This window comes from Sardina pilchardus, chromosome 16 (assembly GCF_963854185.1).
Source record: "Sardina pilchardus chromosome 16, fSarPil1.1, whole genome shotgun sequence".
NCBI lineage: Eukaryota > Metazoa > Chordata > Actinopteri > Clupeiformes > Clupeidae > Sardina > Sardina pilchardus.
Window position 1 is genome coordinate 11,627,332 of NC_085009.1, and position 26,587 is coordinate 11,653,918.

General features: G+C 41.7%; 3 protein-coding genes across 3 annotated transcripts; 2 read left to right on the plus strand and 1 right to left on the minus strand.

Moving 5' to 3' along the window:
• loxa (lysyl oxidase a) lies at nucleotides 1–6,656 on the plus strand. The gene is made up of 7 exons (XM_062515819.1): nucleotides 1–838; nucleotides 945–1,053; nucleotides 1,526–1,657; nucleotides 3,311–3,467; nucleotides 5,024–5,119; nucleotides 5,842–5,957; nucleotides 6,114–6,656. Exons 1-7 carry the CDS (start codon nucleotides 205–207, stop codon nucleotides 6,118–6,120), a joined length of 1,251 nt encoding a protein of 416 aa, XP_062371803.1. The 5' UTR covers nucleotides 1–204; the 3' UTR covers nucleotides 6,121–6,656.
• A 642-nt stretch (nucleotides 6,657–7,298) lies between these two features.
• On the plus strand, nucleotides 7,299–16,299 carry snx24 (sorting nexin 24). The gene is made up of 7 exons (XM_062515820.1): nucleotides 7,299–7,493; nucleotides 11,002–11,085; nucleotides 11,490–11,594; nucleotides 12,643–12,737; nucleotides 13,190–13,219; nucleotides 13,385–13,449; nucleotides 14,552–16,299. The coding sequence occupies exons 1-7, from the start codon at nucleotides 7,425–7,427 to the stop codon at nucleotides 14,620–14,622; spliced, it is 519 nt and encodes a 172-aa protein (XP_062371804.1). The 5' UTR covers nucleotides 7,299–7,424; the 3' UTR covers nucleotides 14,623–16,299.
• Nucleotides 16,248–26,532, minus strand: ggcx (gamma-glutamyl carboxylase). The gene is made up of 15 exons (XM_062515818.1): nucleotides 26,327–26,532; nucleotides 25,728–25,946; nucleotides 25,015–25,173; nucleotides 24,310–24,475; nucleotides 24,139–24,217; nucleotides 23,900–24,006; nucleotides 22,244–22,407; nucleotides 21,721–22,025; nucleotides 20,305–20,436; nucleotides 19,949–20,100; nucleotides 19,235–19,404; nucleotides 18,673–18,803; nucleotides 18,274–18,421; nucleotides 17,724–17,928; nucleotides 16,248–17,174 (listed from the first exon to the last, which is right to left on the minus strand). The coding sequence occupies exons 1-15, from the start codon at nucleotides 26,355–26,357 to the stop codon at nucleotides 17,015–17,017; spliced, it is 2,328 nt and encodes a 775-aa protein (XP_062371802.1). The 5' UTR covers nucleotides 26,358–26,532; the 3' UTR covers nucleotides 16,248–17,014.
• Between the last annotated feature and the right edge of the window lie 55 nt (nucleotides 26,533–26,587).

Here is a 26,587-nt window from a genome sequence, read left to right on the forward strand (position 1 = left end):
ACAGCAAACTTGTTGAGCGCTCCAGTGAGGAGACATGAGAGATTGCGCATAGACTATGCATATGACCATATAGGCATTTTGAAAGCATGAAAAATACATTTGATTTCTTTCCCAGGCAGTTTTTTAAATACGATTTTTAAGGATATTTTTGAGTCAACAGTCTGTCCTCCTCACGTTGTTCAGAACATTTAGCCATCTATTAAAATGCAGACGCGTTTAATTGACTCTCTAATTTGCTTTAGCGCGCATATATGTTTACTCGGTTGCATACTGCAAACCACTAATTCTCAACGCCTCCGTGAACCAAGTCGAGCGAATCCTGCCTCTGGCACGGGTCAAACCTTTCAGTGGCAGCACAATGGCCAAGTTTTTAGATTACTCAGCCACGGCTCGGAATATCAACCGGCGAGGCAAAGACAAAATAAGGAACAGCCTGAGGTCAAACCTATAACTATCGTCAGCAACGTGAACTCAGCGGACAGTTCTCCCAGCTCATACCGTTCCCCAAAACCCGTCACTGGAGGGGGACGCACCGGTGGCTTGCGTTGGTTACAATCTCAAACCCAGAGGCACAACCGGACCGTCGGGCGCATACATCATCCGGCTGATCGAAATGACACCTCAGGTAACGACACTGCTAGTGCTGAGCAAAGCAACTCTACTCGAACCCCTCCGTTGTCTAATCTACGGAGAGAAGACATGATGGTCGGGGACGACCCTTATGATCCATACAAGTCCATTGATGACCCAGACAACCCATATTACAATTCCTATGACGCATATGAGAGACCACGACGCAGGCAGCGTCCGGGATATGGCACGAGGTACTTCCAACACGGTAAGAACGACACCTTATCTGAATGGCATGGTAACATGAGAGTGCTTTGTTCATTATATACGTTTATGAAAGCGTGTGAAAACCACTAGATACACATTCTCCATAGGCCTGCCCGACCTTGTGCCAGACCCTTATTATATCCAATCCTCCACGTACGTCCAAAGAATGCCAATGTATAACCTTAGATGTGCAGCAGAGGAGAACTGCTTGGCAAGGTATAGTAAACAAATATGACAAAGACTGCCTTGAAAAGTGCTGTGGATAGACTGTATTTCATTCATTGTGTTCAGCTAATGGTATCATAACTGACTGTGTTTATTCAAATTGCTCTGATGATGGCACCATAAAGAATTGTGAAAATGTATGCTCAAAAAGTCACAGCAACATTTGTAAACTTTTAGGTCAACAACTTCTCAAGGATTTATTAATTAGTGTGTGTGTGGGGGGGGGGGGGGGGGGCTTTTTGCATCAGCATTCACTAAGTCTGGTTAAATATAAAAAGGGCTTCTCTTTCAGTAATAGGACTGCTAAAACTGAATTTAATCTAAGACATAACAATGAGTTCCAAAGAAACATCTGTTTTTTTTCTCTCCTCATGTCAACATGATGTCATCATGCATATTCTAGAGAAATTTCACAGAATGCCATGTGTATTTACTGGATCTGATTATACTTTTGGATCAACAGTTCAGCCTACGGAGCGCGAGACTACGACACACGCATGCTCCTGAGGTTTCCGCAGCGAGTGAAGAACCAAGGAACCTCCGACTTCTTACCAAGCAGACCACGCTACTCATGGGAGTGGCACAGCTGTCACCAGTGAGTGTGCACTGTGCACATACAGTACACCACCAGCAATTAGACTGCCACAGGTCTAAATTAGCTCTCTTTTCGCCGACTTCATTTGTCACCTGTCTGTCTAACTTTCTGTCCTCTTCCAGCAACAAGTTTCCAGTTCCTCAAGGCCGGTTGGAGGGTTCATTGTTCATTGTTCTTCTAAGACTAAACCAGTGCTCTTGGCTTTGGTGAAAACTAAATCAAATCTATCCAATACCCTTTTGTCTCCTCCGAGAGTGAATTTTTGCGCCTTTGACAATGCAACATGAAGCCTCCCCCATTAGCTCTTAACTAATGCTATTTTTGGAGTCGTATTACAAGTGGTTCGAGTTTTGAGTTCCAAGGGAAATGGTCTGAATGCTTGCTTGTATAAAACACATAACTGGCTCGCTCAGTTGCCCTGTAGTGCCAGAAAAGCCAATTCATGGCAGTGTCTCGCAGCATAGTTTAGTCCTGATGTAGAGGGGCCACATTACATTACTACACTTGGAGTACATTTGGCTCCCTCCCAACGTATACAGTGACCTCATGCTTGTAGTCAGTCGTAGAAACCCTGAAATGTCATGAGTGGAGAAATCCTTTCGGAAAAGGAATTTAACGTTATTGACGCTTGGTTCAACTTCTCCGAACTCCGTTTTTGAGGTATCCAACACCAATATATATGTGTGTTTTAAACCTCAAAAACTTTGTTTATAAACATACTCTAAGTCTTCAACAGTCTTCTAGTTTTTGGCCGAGGATATGTGCAAAGTTGATCCTTCTCATTAGTTTCCTGTCATTGTTCTCAGATGAAATCTGGATTTTATTGGCAGCTTATCAAACCACAGACAGTCAAAAACCACCCAGTAATATTTTCCAATGAGGTTAACACACTGAGGATAAAACTCACAAAGCTTCACAGAAACAAGACAGGCGCTGAGTATTGAAAGCAACCTTTGGTTCTTCATATAGGAAGGAGACTGGAGCACACTGATCTCACTTGCAGTCTTTTATTGGTGCAAACACCAATGACCAGTGACTCTGAAGAGGACACATAGTGTCGAAACGTTAGTCTGTTTGTACCAATAAAAGACTGCAAGTGAGATCAGTGTGCTCCAGTCTCCTTCCTATATGATTCTCATGGTCCTACTGAGAAGCTGTGACAGCAGATGACGAGGATTGATGCGCAGAGTTCTTCATTTTAACAAAACCTTTGGTTCTTATTTGCAGCATTTATGCAAAGTTGTTCAGAAAGGCCCCTTCTGATCATGATCACTGTCTCGTTTTTGTTTAATACTGTACAACACCGTGGATCTCTGAAGTGCCATATGTGGCAAAATGTGATCATTTCAATATGGCAATGATGTTACAGATGTTATGCAGCACACCCAGTCACATAACATCTTTGTTGGACATATGGCTTTTGCAGTTCATGAGAAAATGGTCGCCAAAGAATGTAACACTTGACTCGACATTTGAAGGTCTGGAGCCATTTTTTCCCCCCATCCACCTGTTATGCAATTTCTGCGGCCAATCAAGCATCTGAAATGTGCTCTCTCTCTCAGTCTCTCTCTCTGTGTTTTCTTGCTGACGTCTCAGCTGCAGAAAGGATCACACACACACATACAGAGGTACAGAACTTGTCTGTGATTTCAGGCACTACCACAGCATGGACGAGTTCAGTCACTATGACCTGTTGGATGCGAGTACCCAGCACCGCGTGGCAGAGGGCCACAAGGCCAGCTTCTGTCTGGAGGACACGTCCTGTGACTACGGCTTCTACAGACGATTTGCTTGCACCTCGCACACCCAGGTAATTACACCGTAGCTGTTTACGCACGGAGAGAGTATCATTTAAGAGCAATTCAGGCTGAATTGAGGCATTATCTCGCCGAGTGAAATGCCACTATAATTTTCTCTTAAATGGGCTGAAATGGTCGCACTTGGCACACATAATTTTGCTCGAAATGAGACGCAGGTGGCAGCCTCACTCTTCAGTGTCAGTCCAGTTTTTTACCGGTCTTCAGTGGAACACTGATTACCTGGAACCACTAAGCCAACTATTTTTTAAGGAGTGATCATAAAGGTTGATTGCCATCTTTCCAATTAGACCACCCTAGTGCGGGAGACATTCAGGCATCAGTATTACATTGCAAGCACTGAGTTGGAATTGGAGACACTGGGAAAAGGTTGTTGACATTTGAGCTCAACAGAATATAAATTCTACCTCTTACTTCAATGCCCCTGAAGCATATTAACTGTCTGGAACTGTTAACGACTTGAGCCATTAAGCTCTGTTTCTTTGACTACTGTTAACACATAATGAATAGTGTGTTGGATTACACTGGACCCTGCCTTTAATAATGTGAATTTTATTGCAGGTTTAGAAAATAGTGACATCTGGTGTCCAAACTGTATTAGTTATTTGGACTTAAGTAATAGTACACCTACACTGGCAGACGAATGCAACAGAACTCTCCTCCCGATGATTCTGGGTATTTCCCTTAGAAGTGCTGCCAGTTATTGAAGCACTGTGTAATAAATAATTAGGAAAGATAAATAGCAAAGACATTTAAAAATGACAAATGATAACAACTCAGACTTATGATACATGTTATAAAAACATCTATCATCATAAATATAAATCTACGGGCTAATTTAACAGCATTGGTAAGATGCACAATCACTGATGAGTCAACTCTGTGCTCTCACATGCAACACGATAGTTTTAGCTCATGCAAGAGAAATTTGCTTGTTGACAGACTTTGCACTTGGATAGCCTTTTAGATTAGGGCCGTATGTCTCTCAATACTGTACTCTGACTTATTTACTTTAATTCACAATTAAAGCAGAGCCTACAGCATGCATATGAATAGCGACCACAGCTATGCGTGGGAGTAAGGGAGGGTGAGCTGAATGTTGGGCTCCCATGATCTGTTCCGTATGGTGGCGGCAGTGAAGGCCAGAGTCCAGATGAAATGGCCAATATAATTTGAGATGGTAGTTTTAAGTTTGCCACGTCCTCCATGTCACAGCCTGTTTTTTTATTATTATATATAATATTTTTTAAATATTTCAACCTATAGGGCATAGTTGTTTCCATCATTATGAATATGAATTGTATATTCACATATTTTGTATAACTTTAACAGCAGAGTCATGCTGACTATGTCTGATTTATAGGCGAGAGGGGCCTTTGTGAGGTAAGTCGGACTGCGCCAGATGGGCTCCGTAATTCATGGAGGGACGCAGTAGCTGTGAACTATCAGCTGTTCTGTGTGGACTTACAGTGGTGTAAATCACTCATGTCATGTTGTTAATGTTCGAAGATGTCGGCCACATGGCTTAAAGCACTGTCTGCTGTTGTAGGGGCTGAGTCCAGGATGCTATGACACTTACAATGCTGACATAGACTGCCAATGGATCGACATCACTGACGTAAAACCTGGCAACTACATACTCAAGGTTAGTGTTAATGTTGTGTCATTTACATTCTGTTACCCTCTCATTTTCTGAGCTATTCATTCTGTGTGAAATAACACAGGTGTTGTATTGTATACCACGTTTACTCTGTTGACAAATCATTACAACAAAGTGAAAGGCCTACTACACATCTGGAATCGTTTCGAGGGATATCTTGAGTATCGTAGTAGCTGTTGGCACGTGTACTGACCACTCTGGAGAATTGAGGGATCTAGGATGCCAGACACCACTGCTGAGCCTCCTGGAAGTGTTGCAGGCCTAATGGAAAGAAACGGCGACAAAAGATGGGACCCATTCAACAAAGAAATGTTCACAAAGGACATTGTTGTTGTTGTTGTTGTTGTTGTTGTTGTTGTTGTTGTTGTTGTTGTTGTTGTTAAATACTGTACCTGTATGATATTTGTAGGGCATTCTGTGGTGTTATAATACTTGGGAGGATTTGGACTACTTGTGCACGTACATGTGACAGTGAGAGTGAGAGGTTAGGCTACTGGGACAAATTGTCAACCATTTGCAACAAGGAACGTTACACCTTTTCCTGTGTATAACTTAAAATGAGACATGAAAGGCAATCGAGTTTCCTGTTTGATCTGTCATTTGTATCATTTACAGAATGTTGCAAAAACAAGGTAGTTTGACTGTTTGTGCATGGATGTGATTCTAAGGTCGATTTACTCAGCGTGCTATTTTTATCCTTGATGCAGATCAGTGTGAACCCAAGCTACCACGTCCCAGAATCAGACTACAACAATAACATTGTTCGCTGCGATCTTCGGTATACTGGCAATTATGCTTATGTCTCTGGCTGCCATGTAACAGCGTAAGTATTCTGGACTTTCTCGTAGACAACAGATAATCTCATCCCAAATAACCACAAATAACGACATGAAAACACTCTTAGCACTGGCATGTGTTATTTTACATGTATGGTTTCCTAGCATGTTTGTAATTAAACTGAGCCCTCGTTTGATTTCAGATACTGAGACTGAAATACTCTACGAGCAAATGGAGGTCAATCAAGACAGTGATCAAACCATACATTGATCATGATCATATCAATGATAACTACTTGTACTGAATGACCATGGATGCTGTTTTTGAAGAAACACAGTATGAAGGCACCACTGTGTGAAAGACAAAATGTCTTACAAGATTATTTTAATTTTTGTAAAACTGCTCATATTTACACAATTCTACATTGTCATTGCTTACTCATTGCTTATTAAGATATTGCAGTAACTGTGCATATGAAACTACACACTGAATCACGGCTTTCCTCTGTCTTTAGTACTAGCACATAATAATGCAAATATGCCCTTCAACGGGCTATTACCTGTAGACAAAATGTTTACACAAAAAATAAATGGCAACCGTTCTTTTATAATGTAGTTCTAGAGCTTATGTAGAATTATTGTGTCCTAATTGCCTGTGTATTCTGAGTTAACATTGTACACAATAGCTTAGTGCTGCTCACCCCTGTGTATTTCTGAAATATACTTGAATAAATCATTTAAATGTTTTTACTTGTATCACTTGTTTGTGCATCATCATGTATACAACGTAGATGGCAATGTCTAAAATCGTACAAGTTATACCCCATAGGTTAACCCATTAATGTAGAGCTGTCTTGTAAGTCACAAAAATCATGTGACCACTTATAGATTAGTCAGATCTGAGCAAAGATGAGTAAGTTAAATTCATTCTTAACAGCATTAAAACAGTCTAAATCAAAGTGATATGAATGCTAATCATATTCTTATCATATTCATGTTGAATCAAGAATGCAGTGTTTCACTACTCATGTGTCTGAATAAATCCCTTCTTTCTATTTTAACATTTTGGGATATTAAACAAACCAACTGAAAATGGTGAGAAATGTTGGGAAAATTGATTATTAATGAAAATTGCAATGTACATAGGCATATTGGCGAAAGGCTAGAGAGTTATTTGTTGGCTATGGTGGGTCACTTTAGATATCATTTAGATTTTAAATTATTGTCAGGAGAAGACCTGTATTTGAATATTTAAATGTAGCGTGCTGGTCTCAATATAAGTTTAGACTCTTATTTTTGCATCAAATATGCAGCCAATGTGAACCTTTATTTTGAAGCATGCGCTGCACACAGTCGTTTTCCTGTTAGTGAAGTGACGTAAGAAAGAATGCAAATCTCATCCACCACCGCTCCCTGCGTGAGCGAGCGGTGTAGGCTTCAGCCGCTTTATGGAAGTCCACTAAATTAAGAATGTTATGTAATAGCTTACCAACGTGAAGTTTGTTTTTTTCAAGATGCATCCCTTAATGGTCTCTATTCCCTCTTTTCGATTGGAGGACAATTCTTTGGAAAGAGGATATACGGTAAGAACACGCGACCTCTGAATGAATTACTCGGTTAAAAATACCAACGTTACCAATACAGAATTAAAAAGCAATAAGCCCACACACTTAGGAAAAAGTCTACCAGCAGAGAAAATCGTATTAGCTACGCGATAGGGTATAATAAACTAGGCTTTTATCTCTGAATATTCTGATCTGCTTGTGGCAATGACGAGTTGGTATGAGGATAGGATAGGCTATTTTGGGGTCAATATTAACAGCGATGAGCTGTTGCTTTTTAATATCACCATAGGTGATCTGTCGTGCAACAATATGCCCGAAATCAGCTGATCAGCGTTCGTGACTGTGTAATGTTGACTACCTTCATTAAGCCCATCCATGTGTCGTGTCCGTGATAAATGGTGGGTGGGCAAATTATACCGCTAACACGGCACATAAAATGGCATGATGCCATTCCGTTACTGCGTTAATAACACACCGCTAGGTTATCGTGAAACTGGTGTATTGTAGCGGATGCTTTGCGAGGTGGAACCAGGGGCACGCAGAGTGATGGAATGTTTGCCTCTGTAGTATAATAGGCTATTATTCTAATGTTATCTTTGTCGCTGATTCAGTTCCCTCTTGGATACAATTGTATCATTGTGCTTTCTGTCTTAAACACTAGGCCAACTGTCAGAGTGTCAACTGCATTTGTCTCTGTAATAGAGATTGAGAACGTGACGTAAAACGCAACGCATTTTGGGAATAGGTGGCCCAAAATTAAGTTGTTTTACTGACGTGCGGGAACAACGAAGTGCAGTTGTCGAAATGCCGTTTACCTGCTGTGTTATAAAATTCAATAGAGTAACATGAAGCTTATCTTTTATCGTTTTCCAGCGTGGATAAATAATAGTACACGCCATGTTTCAGACGTGACAAAAAGGCAAGAAATGGCATGGATAGCAGCAGCAAGGAAGCGCAAGATTATGTTCTGTTTTTTGCACAATTTTTCCCCGCTTAGTTTTTCATTATTATCATGCCAGATCATAGACCCAGAACACTAGTTTACATGGGCTGGCATCAGGCGGGCCAAACGCACCCATAATTCTTTGTGTTTTGATGACGTTGGTCACATGTCTTAGCGATCTCTATTAGACATTTTAGGTAGCCTAGTGAAAAAAAAATTGAGTTAGTCCATCATCATGGCAAACATGACTGAGAGTGTCAATCCTACCACAGTTGCACCCCAGCCCTGGTTCTAGTTATTAGTTCAGGATCAATCAGTTATAATCAGTTAATGTGGGATTTAATGCAGGTGCTGAGAAGAGAATAGCCTACATCAACAGGAAGGCATTAGTAGGCCATGACCTACTGAACAACTGGTTTCATACACTGACCACTAACCAATAGGTCTGTTCAACCTTCAAAGTTCATTGCCTTGAGGTGTACTTTGCTCTTGCAAAATATTTGGCCCACACTCGGGTAGTCCATGCACGGACTATCTACATGTTCAGATCATCAACAAACAATATGTTGACACTCTGTTAACTTAATTTATGGTTATGGTTAGGAGTTGGATTTAATGACGTTAATGTTTAGTAATTGGTCAACATGATTTTACATACTGAATTTGAATCTTTACAGATTATCTTTTATGTCTCTGTGGGTGGACTATCCGAGTGCTACCAGTATTTGACATGCATACATGCATACATATTCACATGCATTGCATACATGCATACATGCATACATTTTCCAGGACCTGCATTGTCCAGATTGTCCAATTGATGTGTTTAATAGCCATTAATATTGAAGGTTTTCTCAAATCTTTATTTGATCCTATAGAAATGCCTGTATGTTGTTGAATTTATTGTGATCATAAGAACTTAACAGTCTCTCTCTATAAAGTTATCTGAATTCAACTGCCATTATTATAAGCATATTTGGCAATAGTCCGTGGAGAGGGAAGGATTTGCTCACCAAAATGAGGGATAAAACAAAAATATTGAATAGGCTGTGTTGTAGCAAGAAGTGGCAAAAGACTAATGTTCTCAGTGTAGCCGACAGTGACCAGCTCTGCACTTCATAGTTGGACTGTGAGACTGACTCAAGTAGAGACCTAAATATATTTTTTTGTTCTTGACCTTTCCCATCAGAAGTCATTCTAAATCTGTGAATCTACATCGACAGGCTTCTTGATGGCCAGAAAAGGAAGTCGCAACTTCTCTTGTCCTTCGTTATGCTTATGCACATGTGTTCCGATCAGCTGAATATTGGAAGGTTTAGGCATATGGTCACTTTTTTTTTTTTTTTGGTTTTGTTTAGTGGTAGAATTTCCAAAATATATTTTGTATACAGTTTATTAATTGGTTCTAAGTGCTTTGCATTGTAAAAACATGCATCTCCTCTGTAAATTTCAGCATTTATTTGTTGGTTGATTTATTTTTTAGGTTGATTTAAATGTACAGTCCGTAATTCTGGAAGAAGGTTGTTACTCAACAGCCAGTCCAATTACAGTACACCCATCTTCCCTGTGCTTCTGAAGCAACATGTTGCTAGAACAGTGCATGTGTAACCTGCATTGGGTTGACCGCACGTCTCAGCCCAGCACTCACCCAGATTCAAATCGGCAACTTACAGGACCTCAGATAGGGAGTTGAGCACGCTAGCAAGATAACTAAAACCCCTAGGGTGCTAGCATCACTTACTAGCATGTCTGTTAAGGCAACGGGAGACAGGTTTACCTAACAAACATACAAGTGCACAGCCACGTATCAGCTGGCTACTGTTACACATGGCCAGGGACACTTGGTTTGTTTTCTTACTTACAGTGCCAGGGGGCTGTTCAAATGCCACTGTTTGAAGACGCACACAGAACAGACAATAATGGAATTGAACATAAGAACTTGAGAGGCAATAGTGCTGTGGCACAGGGAACCGAGTTTGAGTTTAATCCGGGTAATCTCCCGAACCCACCCCATCTCTCTCTCTCTCTCTCTCTCTCTCTCTCTCTCTCTCTCTCTCTCTCTCTCTCTCTCTCTCTCTTTCTCTCTCTCTCTCTCTCTCCCATTTGCTTCATATAGGCCTCTTCACTGTCCTATACGATAAAGGCAAAAAAGATTAAAAGTATAGGCTACTTTAAAACAGAATTGGAGACTGCACCTTCAATGCACATGCTATGTTCTAGGATCTGGGAGAACCCATCATATGGTGAAATCATAAATCCTTGATTGCAGCTCTGTTTCACCCCCCCTCCTGTGAAATTTCACCAACTTGAGATTCCATCCTAGCAACATCCTAGATACCATCTCCTAGCAACATTGTGGATACCATCCTTGCTAAATCCTGGAAGTTGCTAGGATGGTGTCAAAATCTTAAACTGGTGAAATTTCTGTGATGAGTTTTCCCATATTCCCTAAATTGTACAATGCTACATTGAAAAATGCCCTGGTTAAATAGATCCAGTAACTTGCATTTGTTAAACATCTACTGTATAATAATGACAATGCTCTTATCACCCTGAAATTATTTTCTGTCCTCTCTTTTCAAGGTCTTCAAGATTGAGGTGTTGATGTGTGGCCGCCAACACACTATTGAGAAACGCTACAGCGAATTCCACAATCTGCATAAAGCGGTAACTACAGAGATTCCGTTCCTTTTTTGCTAACACTTCAGGATGAGTAAAAGTAGTGCATTGTTCAAGCAACCCTTATCAAGAAGATGAACAGTGGGCTTGGTCCCTCACAGCTCAAATTCATGAATGTGTTACATATGATATCTAATATATACATACATGCGATACTCTCATATACAATTAGGCCTCTATACTGTATATATGAAGTAATAATTTATATATTATGATGATACTGTATATTAGTTATTAGTTCAATGTTCTTCAGTGTGTGTTTGGGAATAGGATACTAGTGAGATGAAGTGAGGTGAAATGAGATGAGGTGAGAGTAAAGATCTTAGAGCAGAGCCTTCTAGAGTCTTTGATAAAGAGTGTTTTAAAACATTTACTGAATGCTTTCCTTTCAGCTGAAGAAAATAACCAAAGTTCCTGAGATTCCCTCCAAACATGTGAGGAACTGGATCCCCAAAGTCCTGGAGCAGAGGAGACATGGGCTGGAACTCTACCTCCAGGTAGACTCTCCTCACTGACACAGTCCCACAATCCCCCACTCTTTATAACATCCTGGATATTTATATTTATATGTTGGCACTGCCAGAGGTGGAAAAGTCCAGCTTTAGAAAGTAAAAGTCCAACTGTGTATGGGCTCAAACCAAGCATCACTTCCGTGTTTGGGGGAGGATACTAAGACATTTCCAGTCAGTGAGATTGAAAGCAATTTCTGTTCCGTTCTGTAATTCATTGTCTTTGAGAAACGTATGGAAACTGAGAATAGAGTTACATTTATCAGACGTTGTACATTGCGGCACACATCAGTGTGGTTTTACGTCATTGTGATATTAGTGATATTAGATTAGACGTATATCGAAACAACACAGATTAACAAAAACAACAAGGCAAAAATGAGCAGTTTAGGCTGTTTGGGGCGACTAGCACTTCATTGTAGCATAGCACACATGTGTATGGGCACTATGGCCAGCGAAAGTTTACAAGTATCCTAAGATTTCACCGGAAAATGTGTCATGCTCGCCCGTGCATTCAGCCTATTGGACCTACCTGTGCACTTAACACAGGGGATCTTGCCAATTAGCTGCCCTACCTGGCTGAAGAGTTCAGAAAGAATCAGCTGGTGTAAGTGCATGGTTGGCACAAATGTGTGGTAGGACGTTTATTTTCTGATGCTAGACTTTTCCACCTCTGACCACAGGATTTAATGTATTATTTCTGAACCCACAAATAAACCTGTTTCAAATGTGGATCACAATTTAAAGGACATCAGGCCTTTTACTGTGTGTGTGTAGTACAATTTAGTGTGACTTGTAAAACTGTCTGGTGTGTGTTGGTGACACCCTGTTTTTTTTGCCTGTTGCCAGAGTTCATTGCTGTTTTATGGCCTTGTTTTGTTTTGGCCAGAAAGATTTAGTTGGAAGTGAGGTATCTGTTGTTTACATATAGAAGCAGTGAGAAAATGAAGTAGTGCGACTTTACTCTCCACCCTTGAGATGTTTTCCTTTCTACTTCAACCTGCTGATTTTGTCTGGTTTTGTCGTTCTCTCGTAGACTATAATCACGGAAAATGAGGTTCTCCCCAAGATATTCCTGGATTTCCTCAACATCCGCCATTTTCCATCGCTGCCAAAAACCGAGAGTTGTGGGTAAGGTTGTTAAATTGGTGTTCTTGAGACAAAAAGGAGGTCAGACTGGGAACTCAATGTGCTGGCCTTAAGGAACTGAACTACACTTTTCTCAAGTCTATTGAGATGTAAACATGTGTATTTGTCATACGTGCTGTCTGCAGTTTTCCAACAACTTCGATTTAAAACTTATTTTTAAAGTCCTTTCAAAGATTATCATGAGAAAGAAACTGGGACATTTGTAGAGTTTTCCATGTAGTTATCCATCATGATATATCTGTACTATTGAGACAAAGAACTACAACACCAAAAACCAATCTTTGCTGTAAACAAATTAACAAAAATATTAAAATAGTATGCACTAGATGCTTTTAAAGACTTTTAAGGCCTACATTTCATGTCATTAAATTCTAGACTTTTTAAGACTCTGTGGAAACCCTAGTCATAATTCCTTTTTATGTCTATCCCTGTAGGTCTTTTGACACAGATTTAGAGGAGTCAAGGTAAGCCAACGTTGTTCACATGATGCATTAACGCAACAGTGTTCTTCCAGACATGAGACCAGCAGTGTGGTAGCACTAAGTTAGTCTGTTGAAAGTCAGCAGTGGTGTCATACTGCTTGCGACTGAACAGAAACCTGCTGACGGCTTTTCCTCTCCCTCCCTCAGCAAGCTGACTCATCAGCCCGCCCTTCTCTTCCTGAGGGACCCCTATGTGCTCCCAGATAACCACGGTAACGCGCCCAACACCCATTTATGTGCATGGAGGAGGGGAGGGGCATATATTTAGCGTTTTATATTCATCTCTGCTAATCGAGGCAGGAAACGGCATAGATGTTCAATGTTTTATTTAGCTATTCCTCATTTCCTGAGGTGTTTTGTGTGAAAAGATATCAACTGTATTCAAGTTAGAGTAACTTTATGTAACTGTATGTAAGAGTGTAATTGTAGTAATTGAGTGTCAAGTAAGTCAAGGAGGTGCATAAAAAGGGGAGGAGCTTTCTTGAGAAAGGCATGCAAGCTCTAAAACATCTCTCTGATTGGCTGCTACATTTTTTTGTGACAGTCCACACGCTATACCCTATGGGGGAGAGAATAGATCAGACTCATCACTGATAACCACATGTTATGCTGTTATGTCTGGTTAGCAGTGAGGTAGATGTTGTGTTGTGAAGTTTTCTGTTTATTAAGAGGTTCTAATTGTATGGCTAATTGTAAAGTACGTATAGAGATGTTAAAATATGTTCACTCAGGGAACTTGTGGTGTCTTTAATAAGCCTCCTGATGTTGGAAGTGTCGGCCATGCACACAGTGTGATAAGATGGGCTGTCCTAGTCTGTTTATCAGAGAGACAGTTAACTGCTCATTATTTTTCCCAGAACAGTCCACAGTTTGTCAGTGATTACTGGAAGGCTGCCGTGCATTTTCATTTCAAAACACACACACACAAAAGTATCGAAGAAATGAGTCAACTTTTGTAGAACAAACACATGGGCGTGAACTTTACCCCGGGGAGTACATCTTATCAATATTGGTAATTTCAAATGACTCATGTGGCTTTATAGCTCTGAATCCTTCTAGGACTAACCTAGTGAAGCTATTGATTTTAACAGTGACTGGTATGTTTTGCATTTTTTTGAGGGCTTTCTATGCCTTTAATCAGACAGGCCAATAGAGAGAGTGACAGGAAGCAAGTGGGAGATAGAGATGGGTTGGGATCGAGTCGGACTCAAACCTGAATATGAATGAATGAATAAAATTAAATGTGGACTTTCGTTCAAAAGAACATTTTGAAAACTTAACATTGATCCCTTTCCATGTCTTGTCCCTTCACAGACACATTTCCTAATGTGGTCACTGAAGGAGTGATCCATGGAATGTTCTACCCCGACCTCCAGCCGAGGTAGACTGGAGACTGAAGGACTCCAGAGGCCCTCCGTGAAGAGAAAGTACACACTAACGCTGACCTCTACTTGAGATCTCACTAACATGTTAGAGAGACATATGGATACAGATTGGAAACGTTGTCCTCTCCTAAACTGGCCTTCACAAATCGACTGACCTTAAGTTAGTACTACAGTGTGTAGTTATGTATGTATGTATGTATGTATGTATTTCACAGCCTACACAGTACCTCGGAAACCAATTGTGACATGGGCAGAAACAGTGGAAATGTCGAATGCTTAAAAAGAGTGTCATGTAGGCTGTGAAGTGTATCTTTTGAAGTATTTCTTTTCATGTTTACTAAATCCTGACTTTGGTTCTGATCTATTTATATGAAGTACTGCATGCCCCTCAGAAATGGGGTACGATATGCCTTGGATGACAAAGGGATACCTGACCATACGTGAAGTCTAAATGTACTGTATGCGTACTGAAGGAAGGAGGGAATTCTTCACCCATTAATGGAAACTAAATACACTAATCCGTGACTTGTGAAATCTGTGTGATGGGGCAATCTCACTGCTTGGTGAAGACAGTGCGATGCCGATTCAGTTACTGAGGGACAGGAGTTGACGACATCTTCATTCATTGGTTTCCCATCGTTCATTTTCCTACAGTTGACTTCTGTGTACATCGTGATCACAAACTCCCTTCATGTCAAGGGTGTTGAAGAAACTAAACTTTGTTATGGTAAACTCTGGTACATTGTTTTTGAATTGAGAAATGAACAGTGACAGAGTTGTTTTTTATATATATTCTCTATGTACATTACATGCGGCATTCAGCCAACACCTACATTTAGATGGAATAGTACATTTGCACTCCACGTCGAGCCAGTTCACTACAAATTCTATTTTTGTTTTTGTTTTGTTTTTTTTATTAACAAAAAAGGCCCTGAATCATGACTTAGTACTTCTCTGTGTGTGTGTGACTGTGTGTGAGTGTGTGTGTGTGTGACTGTGTGTGTGTGTGTGTGTGTGTGTGTGTGTGTGTGTGTGTGTGTCTAGTCATTCTAGAAGTCTTGGTGATTGGTGCTGCTCACCCAGTTGAATTTGACTGAAGCACTTTAACCTTATCACAGTGAACAATCACATGTGCTCTATAGTGAATACCATGGTAATTTCACAGCAATAAAAAATCTATTCACGTACGTATTGATGGTGCTGTCCTCTCATGTTTTGCAAGCCTTTAACCAATCCCCCCCCCCCAAATTCAGAGGTGGAAAAATCCAGTTTCAGCGAGTAAAAGGTGAATTAGCTACTCTACCTACAGTAGCTGAAGAGTTGTGCTTATTAGAATCAGCTGGTTTAAATTAATAGTTGGCACAGATATGTGGTAGGACTTTTACTCACCGAAACTGGATTTTTCCACCTCTGGCCAAATTGCTGTTTGTGGCTAATGCATGAGGTGTGTAGTCAGAATACCACTGGGGCTAAAGTAAAGTCTGCAAAAACACATAAACTCTTGAGATAATGAAAATATGAATAGACTTATTTCATGATCCATTACAGGAATGTTGCCAAGGAAATATTGCTACTGGGTACTGCCAGTAGAAATAGAAATTATTATGACACAATCAGAGTGCAAGTAATGTTTGTTCCTTTGCTTTAATCTGGGCAATAAATCGTCCCCCTGAAAATCTTTGTTAAAATGTCACATTAATATACTTGGTCCACTGTCCAGACTTTCAATGAGAAGACAAGCATACTGTAGGTCCATAAAATCAACAGTGTCTATTGTCTTTCCAGGCAAATAACATCAGAATAGTGCAAGCCAGTCACTAAGCCAGTTCATATTCTGCTTGAACATAACTTTTTTTTTTTTTTTTTAACAGTTCAATTACCTTGCGGAATGCTAAAGTATACATGACTACACATGGGACCGCTCTGGATTACTTGCATGCTATCCAAATCCAAACAGCATCTTGTGAAATGGTCAAACCCATAAATGTTTACATGCTTTACAGTTTCTTCCCACCCAGACACAGACCGAGGGTCTCCCTCTTCTCATATCTTCCATGATTAAAAGGCACTGACCATACTGTCCAGCTCAAGTTCTTTTATGCTTGCACAGCATATCATTTAGGGGAAAAAAAAAATCTAAAGCTTCAGCTTTCTGTAACGTGTTCCATCTCAAACAAAAAAACAACCGTATGCATCACATTATTACAAGTCATAGTCATCCATAAAAAATAATTACAAGCAAGCTTCTTGGAAAAACAAAAATTTCCCATCCAACCTTTCGGAATGTTCCGAGTGTCTCACTCCCACGACCAGTCCGGTAACAGCCGAAGACAAGTACGTAACACTGATCTGCTCACATAAAAGTTCTGCTTGGACGTCGGAGAGGGGGGCTTTAGAGTTCGTCGTGACCCGCCTCGGCCTTCAGGTTCTCCTCGTGACTGGGCTGGGCCTCCGGCTCTTTCATGTTGGCGTACTCCACCTCTCTCTGGAGCTGCTCCATGGGAGGGAGCCCAAAGGCCAGGTTGCGCAAGGCGATCGAGGTCATCAGGAACCTGAAAATATACACACCAGAAGAACCGGGGTCAACCGAGAGGCACGATGGTGTTTTTACAAGCCCCCAACGTCGTCTTCCAGGCAGCGCTGCCACCGTCGACTTACGCCCTGTTTACATGTCACTGTTTTACAAACAGTGATTTTTTTTCATCGGTTACACCTTGCATGTACACGACGCCAGCAGTTTCGGAGGCTGAAAACGATAGTTCTTGAAAACGGCTCCCGAAGTGGACGTTTTTGGCACTGCACCTACAATAACCTTAACCTTAACCCTAACCCTAACCTTAACTTTCCAGGCAGTAGCCTACTGCCTTGTTGTTGAAGACAACATTGGGGGCTTATAATACCAAGAAATAACCGAGAGCTCTCCTAAAAGAGTATTTATTTACCCCTAATGCATCAAACTGTTTACAACAGCTGTTCATTCTGTTCATCTATTTAGTTTCGGAGATAAGGTGGACATTGCTGTTAGTTTATCTGCAAGTACTGTATACATCTTTAGGCCTGCAGTAAACAGATGTAATCCCCCCGCCGCCCCCCACACTCACCCACGTCGCAGCATGTAGAATTTTTTCACGGCGAACCGATTGAGCCTCTCGATGACGTTGGCCTCGCGTCGCTTTCTCACTTCCTTCATGCGGCGCTGCCGTTTCAGGAAGAGCTGGACGATGGGGTCAGTGGCGTTGATCTCGGCGAGGCCGTCCTCGTTGTCAATGGTGAGGGGCTGAAGCTCCGGCGGCAGGGGCTCGGTCTCTGCGGGACGGAAAGTGCCGAGCAGCCGAGTGTTACCGAGGCGCTGTGTGAGTGTGTGTGTGTGAGAGAGTCTGTGTGTGTGTGTGAGAGAGTCTGTGTGTGTGTGTGTGTGTGTGTGTGTATGGTGAAATTAGGCTGGTGTGTGTGTGTCTGTATGTGCATGCTGAAATTAGGCTTATGTGTGTGTGTGTGTGTGTGTGGGGGGGGGAGGGAAGAGTGTGTATGGTGAAATTAGGCTGGTGTGTGTGTGTCGGTGTGTGTGTGTGTCTGTGTGTGTGTGTGTTGGAGAGTGTGTATGGTGAAACTAGGCTGGTGTGTGCGTTTGAGAGGGTATTTCAGACTCACCGGTCCCATTGCGAATCCGCTCCTGCAGCTCAGAGAGCTTGGTGAAGTTCTGCTGCAGAGCAGTCTCCGTGGTGTTCACATAGATGTACATGTAGCAGGACGGACCCTCAGACACTGTGTGGACCTTGTGGTAGGCTCCCGCTGGAAGCTGCTCACAGACACACACACACACACACACACACACACACACAGACATACACAGACATACACAGACACACACACACACACACACACACACACACACACACACACACACACACACACACACACACACACACACTTGCTGATTTTCATTTAATTTCCATAAAATGCAATGATACAAATTAAAGTTCAGATCCACAGCATGCAGTCATGTTGTATTTGCATTTTGAGGGCAGCATTTTGGCAGCAGTACAGTACCTTCATCTGTTCGCCCATCTGCAGAGTGTAGTTTTTCTTTTCCTCCAGAATCTCCACATTCACCTGCCCCTGCAGCACCTGCACCGAGGTGTTGCCCAGATCCTCACTGACATAGTTCTCCAGGTGCAAGCCTGCCAAATGAACCCACATTCACATTACACACATTACAAACTGACAAGCAGTTGATAGGAAACAGAGGGGGTGCCTCTCATTCGTCTTTTACTGTATACATCCTCCCTTCCTTCCTCGGCCCTCCTCCTCACTGATCTACATAAAGAAAGATGGGGCGGCAACAATGGGATAGTCTATCCAGTGTTAGTTATAGATGAGTGGGAACGAGCCTGGAGGACCGAGCATCGAGGATCGAGGAGACATGTTGAGAGAGGCCCAGGGAGTCAAGTCGATTGAACTTGACTGATGGATGATCTACAGGTAGTTTGACAGACCCAAAATTGGTACGAGTTGCTGTGAATTTGAGAACATGCGCTGTCTCTAAAATAATCTCAGATAATCTCAGATTATCATGCACAATGCCTCACAAAGCAGGGGAGCGGTGACTCACCGGGGAAGTCAGCAATGAAGACAATCTCTGTCTGATTATCGAGGGTGTCCTCGATGTCCAGAAACTTCTTCCTCCAAGGCGACAGGTCCACCAGCAGAGGCATGAGCCAAGAATTTGGCTTAAATGGTGACCATTCAGCTTTCACAATATTAACACGAGGATCAAAAATCCTGCAGATTCACACGAGGACAAAGGTCACTAGTAAATCGTATTTGTCTTGCTGACAGATAAGGATATTGTATCAAGCAACTGGGTTAACGACTTTATAAATGAGTAAATTGTTACTTATCAACTTGTAAGTGGACAAAAATCCCACTTTTTTAATCTGACAGACCAGCGTCAGCTATTGCAAAGGAATAACACTTGTGAGGAAGAGGCTAGGGATGGTTCACACACTGTAGAAGGGGAGAAGGTGGAGTATGCAAAGGGAGCAACTTTTTAAAAACGTTAAGAAAGTTGCTCCTTTTGCATAGACTAGTCTAGTCTTGTCACCTTCTCCAGAGTGTAAACCACCCGTCACCTCTTCCTCACAATTCTTCTTGGTTCTAAAGCACTTGGACAAGAAATGTTGCCATCAGAGCGCAGCAACAATACCTCAAATTCTTTTTTTTTTTTTTTTACATTTTTCCAAACATGCATTGCCCAGGGGCTACACATACAGAAACAATACCTCAAATTCTTCATGAGTGAGCGGTCTTCATAGTTAGTTCATACCTCTGCTGGAAGCGCTCGTTGATGGACACCCAGATGTCAAAGTAGAGCTCTGGTTCTGAGATGTTGTAGTGTGGGAGTTGATGGTAGAGGCAGGTGGCGTATTGCTTCAGCATGTCCCCATGGTCCTTCCAGCGCTTGCTCTGGGTGAACACCTGGAGAAACGGGCATGGATGATTAAAACATTTTTAAAAGATTTTATATAACATATTCTCTAGTCTCTACTGATCTGTAATGAACTGCCATACATAGATTTAGTAGCTGCATTAACGCTGGACAGAGAATATCCTTGTATGTATGCATGCACCACACACACACACACACGCACGCACACACGCACGCACGCACGGTATCCTCACCCCTGGGTTAAGGTATCCAACGTCCCCTGTGATTCCATCTCGATAAGTGATCTTAACATGCTGGTGGGATCGGGAATGAACCATCATGTCCCATGAGTATCCATACAGTCCATTGGTCCAGTTGTTGTATCCCTATAGCATAACAGGTGGAAATGTTATCCCAAGCACAGGTTGACATAGACTAACTTCTAAACAGGCTAGACACTAGAAACATAGCTGCATTTGAGGAGTGTTAAAAAAAAAAAAAAAAAAACCTTGGTCACTGGTCTAAAAATTGTTGCAGCATACTCATACTCATCAGCAAACGTAACGCTTCAGTTACGTGCCTGAAGTAGCCTGCCGATAAGTGAGTGGAGGACCCCTGAGTTGTGCAAAACTAAGACTTAAGTCTGAAAGCTCCAACACACACTGGCTATGGGTGGGGCCTAAGACTAATCACTCTATTCAACAGATTGAGGAAATTCATCTCTAGCTGCCTGTAAAAGGTTTCAAGCACACCAAACTGAACGAAAGTGCACCCAGAATCTTCAAAATAGTCCTAATATTTTTGTTTGAATCAAAAACATATTTGTTTACACAATAGACCAGCGATAATTTGCACATTGGTCTTTTTTCAGCTCTGAAAAAGCCGGAGGATTATTCCGTTCTGTGACATATGAAGGTCATTTAGAAGTACTCCAGCCTTAGCACAATGTTCTCATAAGGAACAGGACAGATTGGCAGGTTGGCCTGTTTGGCCCATACAAATGAACATTTCACACAAACACTTCCAGTCGGCTGATGGCCATGTTTACTTTGACTAAGCAAATACTGTCCATGTAGAGAATAAAATATGTACTTTTTGCTTAGAGAAAAGTGTAACATACAAACTGAGAAAAACACTTAATTTAGATTGTCCATGTTTTTGCTGACAACACCCTATGAAAGATCCAGGGACAAGGTTCAAAGTAAGGACCTAAGAACAGTAAATGTAACACACATCAAATGTTCTTTTGTGAGGTAAGTGCAGCACACACTGGCTCCATATGAGAGTGAGGTTTTAGTGGACAACGATGTTTCAGCCTATAAGGCATAAGTCTGATTAAGGCCTGGTAGGCCAAATCTCACTCTCATATGGAGCCATATGGAGTGTGCAGTACTTTTCTACCATTCAAAGTATGAATCTAATCTTCCCACCGTCTTAAAAGCTCCAAATGTAAAGCACTTTGAGCTGCATTCTGTGTATGAAAGGTGGTGCTATACAAATAAAAGTTATTATTATTATTATTATCAACATTATTATTAACGGTAGGGGCTCTGATGTGGTTGATGATGTAACCATGCAAGTCTCAACACGTGTAACAAATGCACCCCCAGTTTGGTGAGGAGTACTATGACATTTAGAAAGTGGTTTTGTTCTTCAGTTCTGTGGCATACCTGTGTGATGAAGTGAGAGTAGGGCAGGCAGACCTGCTCTATGATATAAACAACGGTGAAGATGGCGAAGAGCTTGTGCTTCAGTCCGGGGCTGGAGGGTCTAGAGGGGGCTTTGGCGCCCTCCTGTGGGGGTGCGGATACTGGCGGTGGGCTGGAGTAGACGCACGAGGAACTGGTCTGGGACGGAGGTGATGTGATGGGCAGTATCGGCTCTAGGAACTCTGGGAAGTGGCCGAAGAAACGCCTCGGCCAGTCAGGGTAGCAGAACAGGGGGCTAGTGGCCAACATGGTGTAGGCAAACATACCTGCAAACAATCAAGAGTCCACGTCAGCCTTATCGATCATGTGAGTCAGTGTCACAGTCTAACAGCCCAAATATGGAGTGTCTGTCTGGAGGTTACATTACTATGTCAACATGTATCTCTGATGTGTCATATTGTGCTGTTTGTGTTCCACTTTCTATAATACGCATCATGTATGTTATTAATATATATGTTTATTGCTTTATTTTTTTCCCCCTCACCAATGCTGAAGAGTTGCGAGTTCATGCAGTGAAAATATGAGACAAAGACGAATGCATAGGGACGTGTGAGGTCAAAAAAAAGCAGGTAGCCAGCTGTGAGGTCCAGTACCAAGCCACCTCCATGGATCACCAGCAGACTGACCAGTTCGACTGGGAGTATATACCTGCGAACAGATGCATGTAGTTACATACGTGGAGTCGTGCGGGATGGCGCAACTTTACACTGGAAGATTCGGAGTGCATTTCGTTTTGCACTTTAACCCCCAAAACACACAGTGAATCACTCACTCGTTCTTGTTCTCCCTTTCTCTGGTTTACACAATCCAGGCTTGATGGCCAGACAGACAGTATTCATTAAGTGATGACAGTTCTACTGTTATAACCTTGATAAAGGCTGTGTGCCGAAAAGTTGGTCATTACTGTAATTTCTACAGCTTACACAGCCGCAGCTTACAAATTGATTTTGAAACATTTCTTCAGCTATGAGGTTAATATAGGGGGGCAGTTAATATGGTATTAATATAGTTTCATTTAACTTGCATAAAGAAACAGAGCTCGTTTCCTGTGTCTTATACACAATGTGGCTAATAAACAGGAAACTACTTTAATAAATATATTAAAAGATCAGAGTGAGCAGCTGTTCTTTTTATTTGATAATCTCCTCCTGACCAGCTTTACTTGGGTTCTACCACACATCAAAGCTCTCCCACGCTTTTTCAATTGTACCATTATGCCATGTAAATGCATCTTTGCCCTAACACAAGGCTTTTCAGTGAGACCCTGATCTAAAAGTACCATATCAAATCTCTGTAGCCAGTAGATTTTGATGCATGCTTGGAATTTGTGTGTTGGTGTTGTGGTTCAGCTGGCTAGCGCTGACCAGAGAAGTTATATTTAGCCAAAACGTCCTGTCCCTTTGAGCCGCACTCCATCAAGTTCAGACACGGTTGACGGCTTGCCTTCCAATTGCTTTGCGGTGATAACTACAATGATCTTCTTTCACCAATCCCTTGGGTCTGGTCCTTTTTCTTTTAGGGTTGCTGGACAACATAAACTGCTCTCTTTTCCTCTCTGAGCTCAGTCAACTTAGTTTTTCATCAAATTCTCTACACTACCACTTCAGATGAGATGAAATAAAAACAGGTATTCTTTTAAAACACGTATTTGTGGAGAAGTGGTGTGCACATCCAAAATATATTTTTTCATGTGCCAGACAAAATGTGTCAGAGAGACAGAGGGAGAAGGTCTGTGCACACTGTATGTGAGCTCCAAAAACATACTTAATTTAAGTCTAAAAAAGGCAATGTTTCGATCTCACATCAGGCCTGATGAAGATCCTGTGAGATCGAAACGTAGGTCTCGAAACGTCTCAAAGTTAGTCTCGAAACATTGCCTTTTTATTTTACTTAAATAAAGTATCTTTGAAGGTCACAAACAGTGTACAGACCCTCTGGCTTTATATTACACTACATTACATTTAGCAGACACTTTATTATCTTTTCAATTTCAAACATGCTGATGCATTTCTCTTATGAGTGCCTCAGGTCTTCTTTCTGGATCCCTAAACTGAAGAGCACCAGAGGAATACCCAGTCTTTCACCCTAGTGACCCCCAATGCAAATGGTTGAGAAGCGAAGATTAAATGGGCTTCCTTACTTGAAAGGGTCAAAGAGCCAGTGGTGAGCAAGGTATCCCATTGAGTATCCCTCCACCCAGTCTGCATCAAGCTTTTTAATTCCAGCAACGAAGTATACTAAGAATATCTGAAAAAAACAACAACATAATATCATTAAATACAATTAAAAATATGATATCATGAAATACAACAAAGGTCTAATGGATTAAATTAGATTAATTGCTATTTGAGATAGAATTTAGCTGGCAACCAGACCGACCTGGGTTCTAAGGAGTGTGTAGTTCCACAGTGGAACATCAGCATTCCTCTTCTTTGAATTAAACAGTCCATCAATTGACCTGCAATGACATAAAATTAATAATGTGTGATACAAATGTTTAAATATATATTTATATAAATAATTTGCTCACCACCACCACCAGTCTCTCACCAGTATCTGTTAGCATCCATGAGAGTGAGCTGGAAGCCAATGAGGCCGTACAGGTAGGAGTGGTTGTTCCAGGCAGTCTTGTCCAGGAAGAAGATGTACCAGTAGGTGGATATGAACATGAGGCACGAGAGGCGATAGAAACATCCGAGCATGATCCCAATCGCTCCTGTGCAAACAACACACACATGCAGGAACATAGACATACATCATATCCCCTCAGGAATTAACAAAACAGGAACTTAGTAAATTACTGGTGAATCTGAATAGAATAGATCTGTTATTTAGTCATAATTATTGAGATCAACCTGAGGAGTTATTTAGTGATGATCTGGTACAGTGACACCTGTGGTTTATTCATCTTTACACTGGCACCACTAGCAGAACCTGTTCTGTCTCGTGAGTAATGGTGGCATAAGTCATTGTGCCGCTCCACTCACAGTTTCACCACTGGTATGCCACTTGCATAGCAGCAGAGCAATGTTCATTCACAGTTACAGGGTACAGTGTACTTCAATACACTTAGTCGAAGTTAACTGATATTTAGCGGCCACTTTTATTCAAAGTGACACGGACTTTGGGAATCAGTCTGTGACAACGGCACTGTTCCACCACACTGGTTCAAACAATTGCTGCTGTAAGTTAAATTTAAAAAATCTTTGTAGAAGTGCAACTGTTTCCAGACTGCATGTCTAGCATGTCACTAACCTATCAACATGATCACGTAGACCAAGTACATCCAGTCCAGGGGCAGAGGCTTGAGGAAGTTGAACAGGGGAAAGCGGCACACTGGAGCTCCATCCAGGTACTTGTAGTCCAGGTGGCTCAGGCCTCGCTCCTGCGTGATGTCAATAGCCATCACCATCCCTGGGAACCGTAAAGATTATGAGATTATGCATTGCATACAGATTGAATATTAAGATATTTCACCGTGGAACTTGGCTGAAATAATTATGTAGATGTAGGGTATTTTTGTGTACATTCCAGCATGTCTATATGCGTACATAAAAAGCAGGCCGTATAATGACCTCCTTAAACCACTAGATGGACAAATTTAGCTTTAGTGCGCGATCCAAACCCTATTCTTGCTAAATGATTGTTCCTCTTGAATTTTAAATGCTTGACAAACAAATGCTATTGGAAAGGTACAACGAGAACAATGACCACCAGTTATCACCAAAGTTTGATAACAACAAGACAATATGATCAATGTGTTTCCCAAAGGATATGACCAGACATTCCACAGGGTCCCCCATAACATTCCTTCCGTCCACCCCCAGGCACATGTCTGTTTAAAGCAGTTTAAGCACAACTGCAGGAAAAGGTTGTCAAAGCCTGCAATTACATGGAAGTGTTGCAAGGAGTGGGGGATGTTGGATATTATGTTCTCTATAGGCCTAAATCTCTTACTGCCAACTTACCAAACAAGAAGCGGAAGATTCCGAGGGAAGCTGGGTCGGTGGGCCGATTCAAGAGACACACAAACCGATGCCAGGAGGACAGGTCCTCTCTCTCAAAGCCAAATAGCCTCTTCATTCTGCTTGCACTTGGGCTATCCGCTGTGCTCTGGCTAGCTTCAGTCTGTGCACTCTCATCACTGCTCCCTCCTTGGTTGGACGATGGCTCTACCAGTGGAGCACCTGAAAGGCCAAATCAGTTCAAAAGCTGGCAATTTAAATATGGCAATTTATTACATTTTAAGTCAGTGTTTGTTACAATACAATACCAATGCTTTGTGCGTAATAACGACGTTGTATTGAGGCCTAGTTCAAATATCACTAGACAAAGCACTCATTCATTCTGCAGTGTAGGTGCACCAGATAGCATACAAGCAAGAGAGGTTAGTGAACTCTCTTCTGTTGCCCCTCCAAGAGTGTGGGAAACGGATTATTTGTATAGCTCAAAGTAGGGTACTTTGATGATTAAATCATTGTTTTGCTCACAAGAACCGCAAATCGTCCATTACTATACACAACAACTTCACAAGTAGGCGAATGTGTTGCATTTGTTATGATCCTACCGGCTGCCACGTCTAATCCCCCTGCCTCCATGCTTCTCACTCGAAGGTGGACCAGGTGCAGGAAAGGGATACCAGAGGTACCAAGAGTCCCGTCCAGGAACTTCCAGAGAACTTACTCTAGGGATGAGTGGAATCTGATTTCCCACACGTACACATTTGGGGATGTGTCATAACAAGGCGACTGAGCTTACACAACCGAGCGGGGGTGGAGTGGAGAGGTGAACGACAACAAAAAAAAAGGAATATCATAAAATAAAAGTC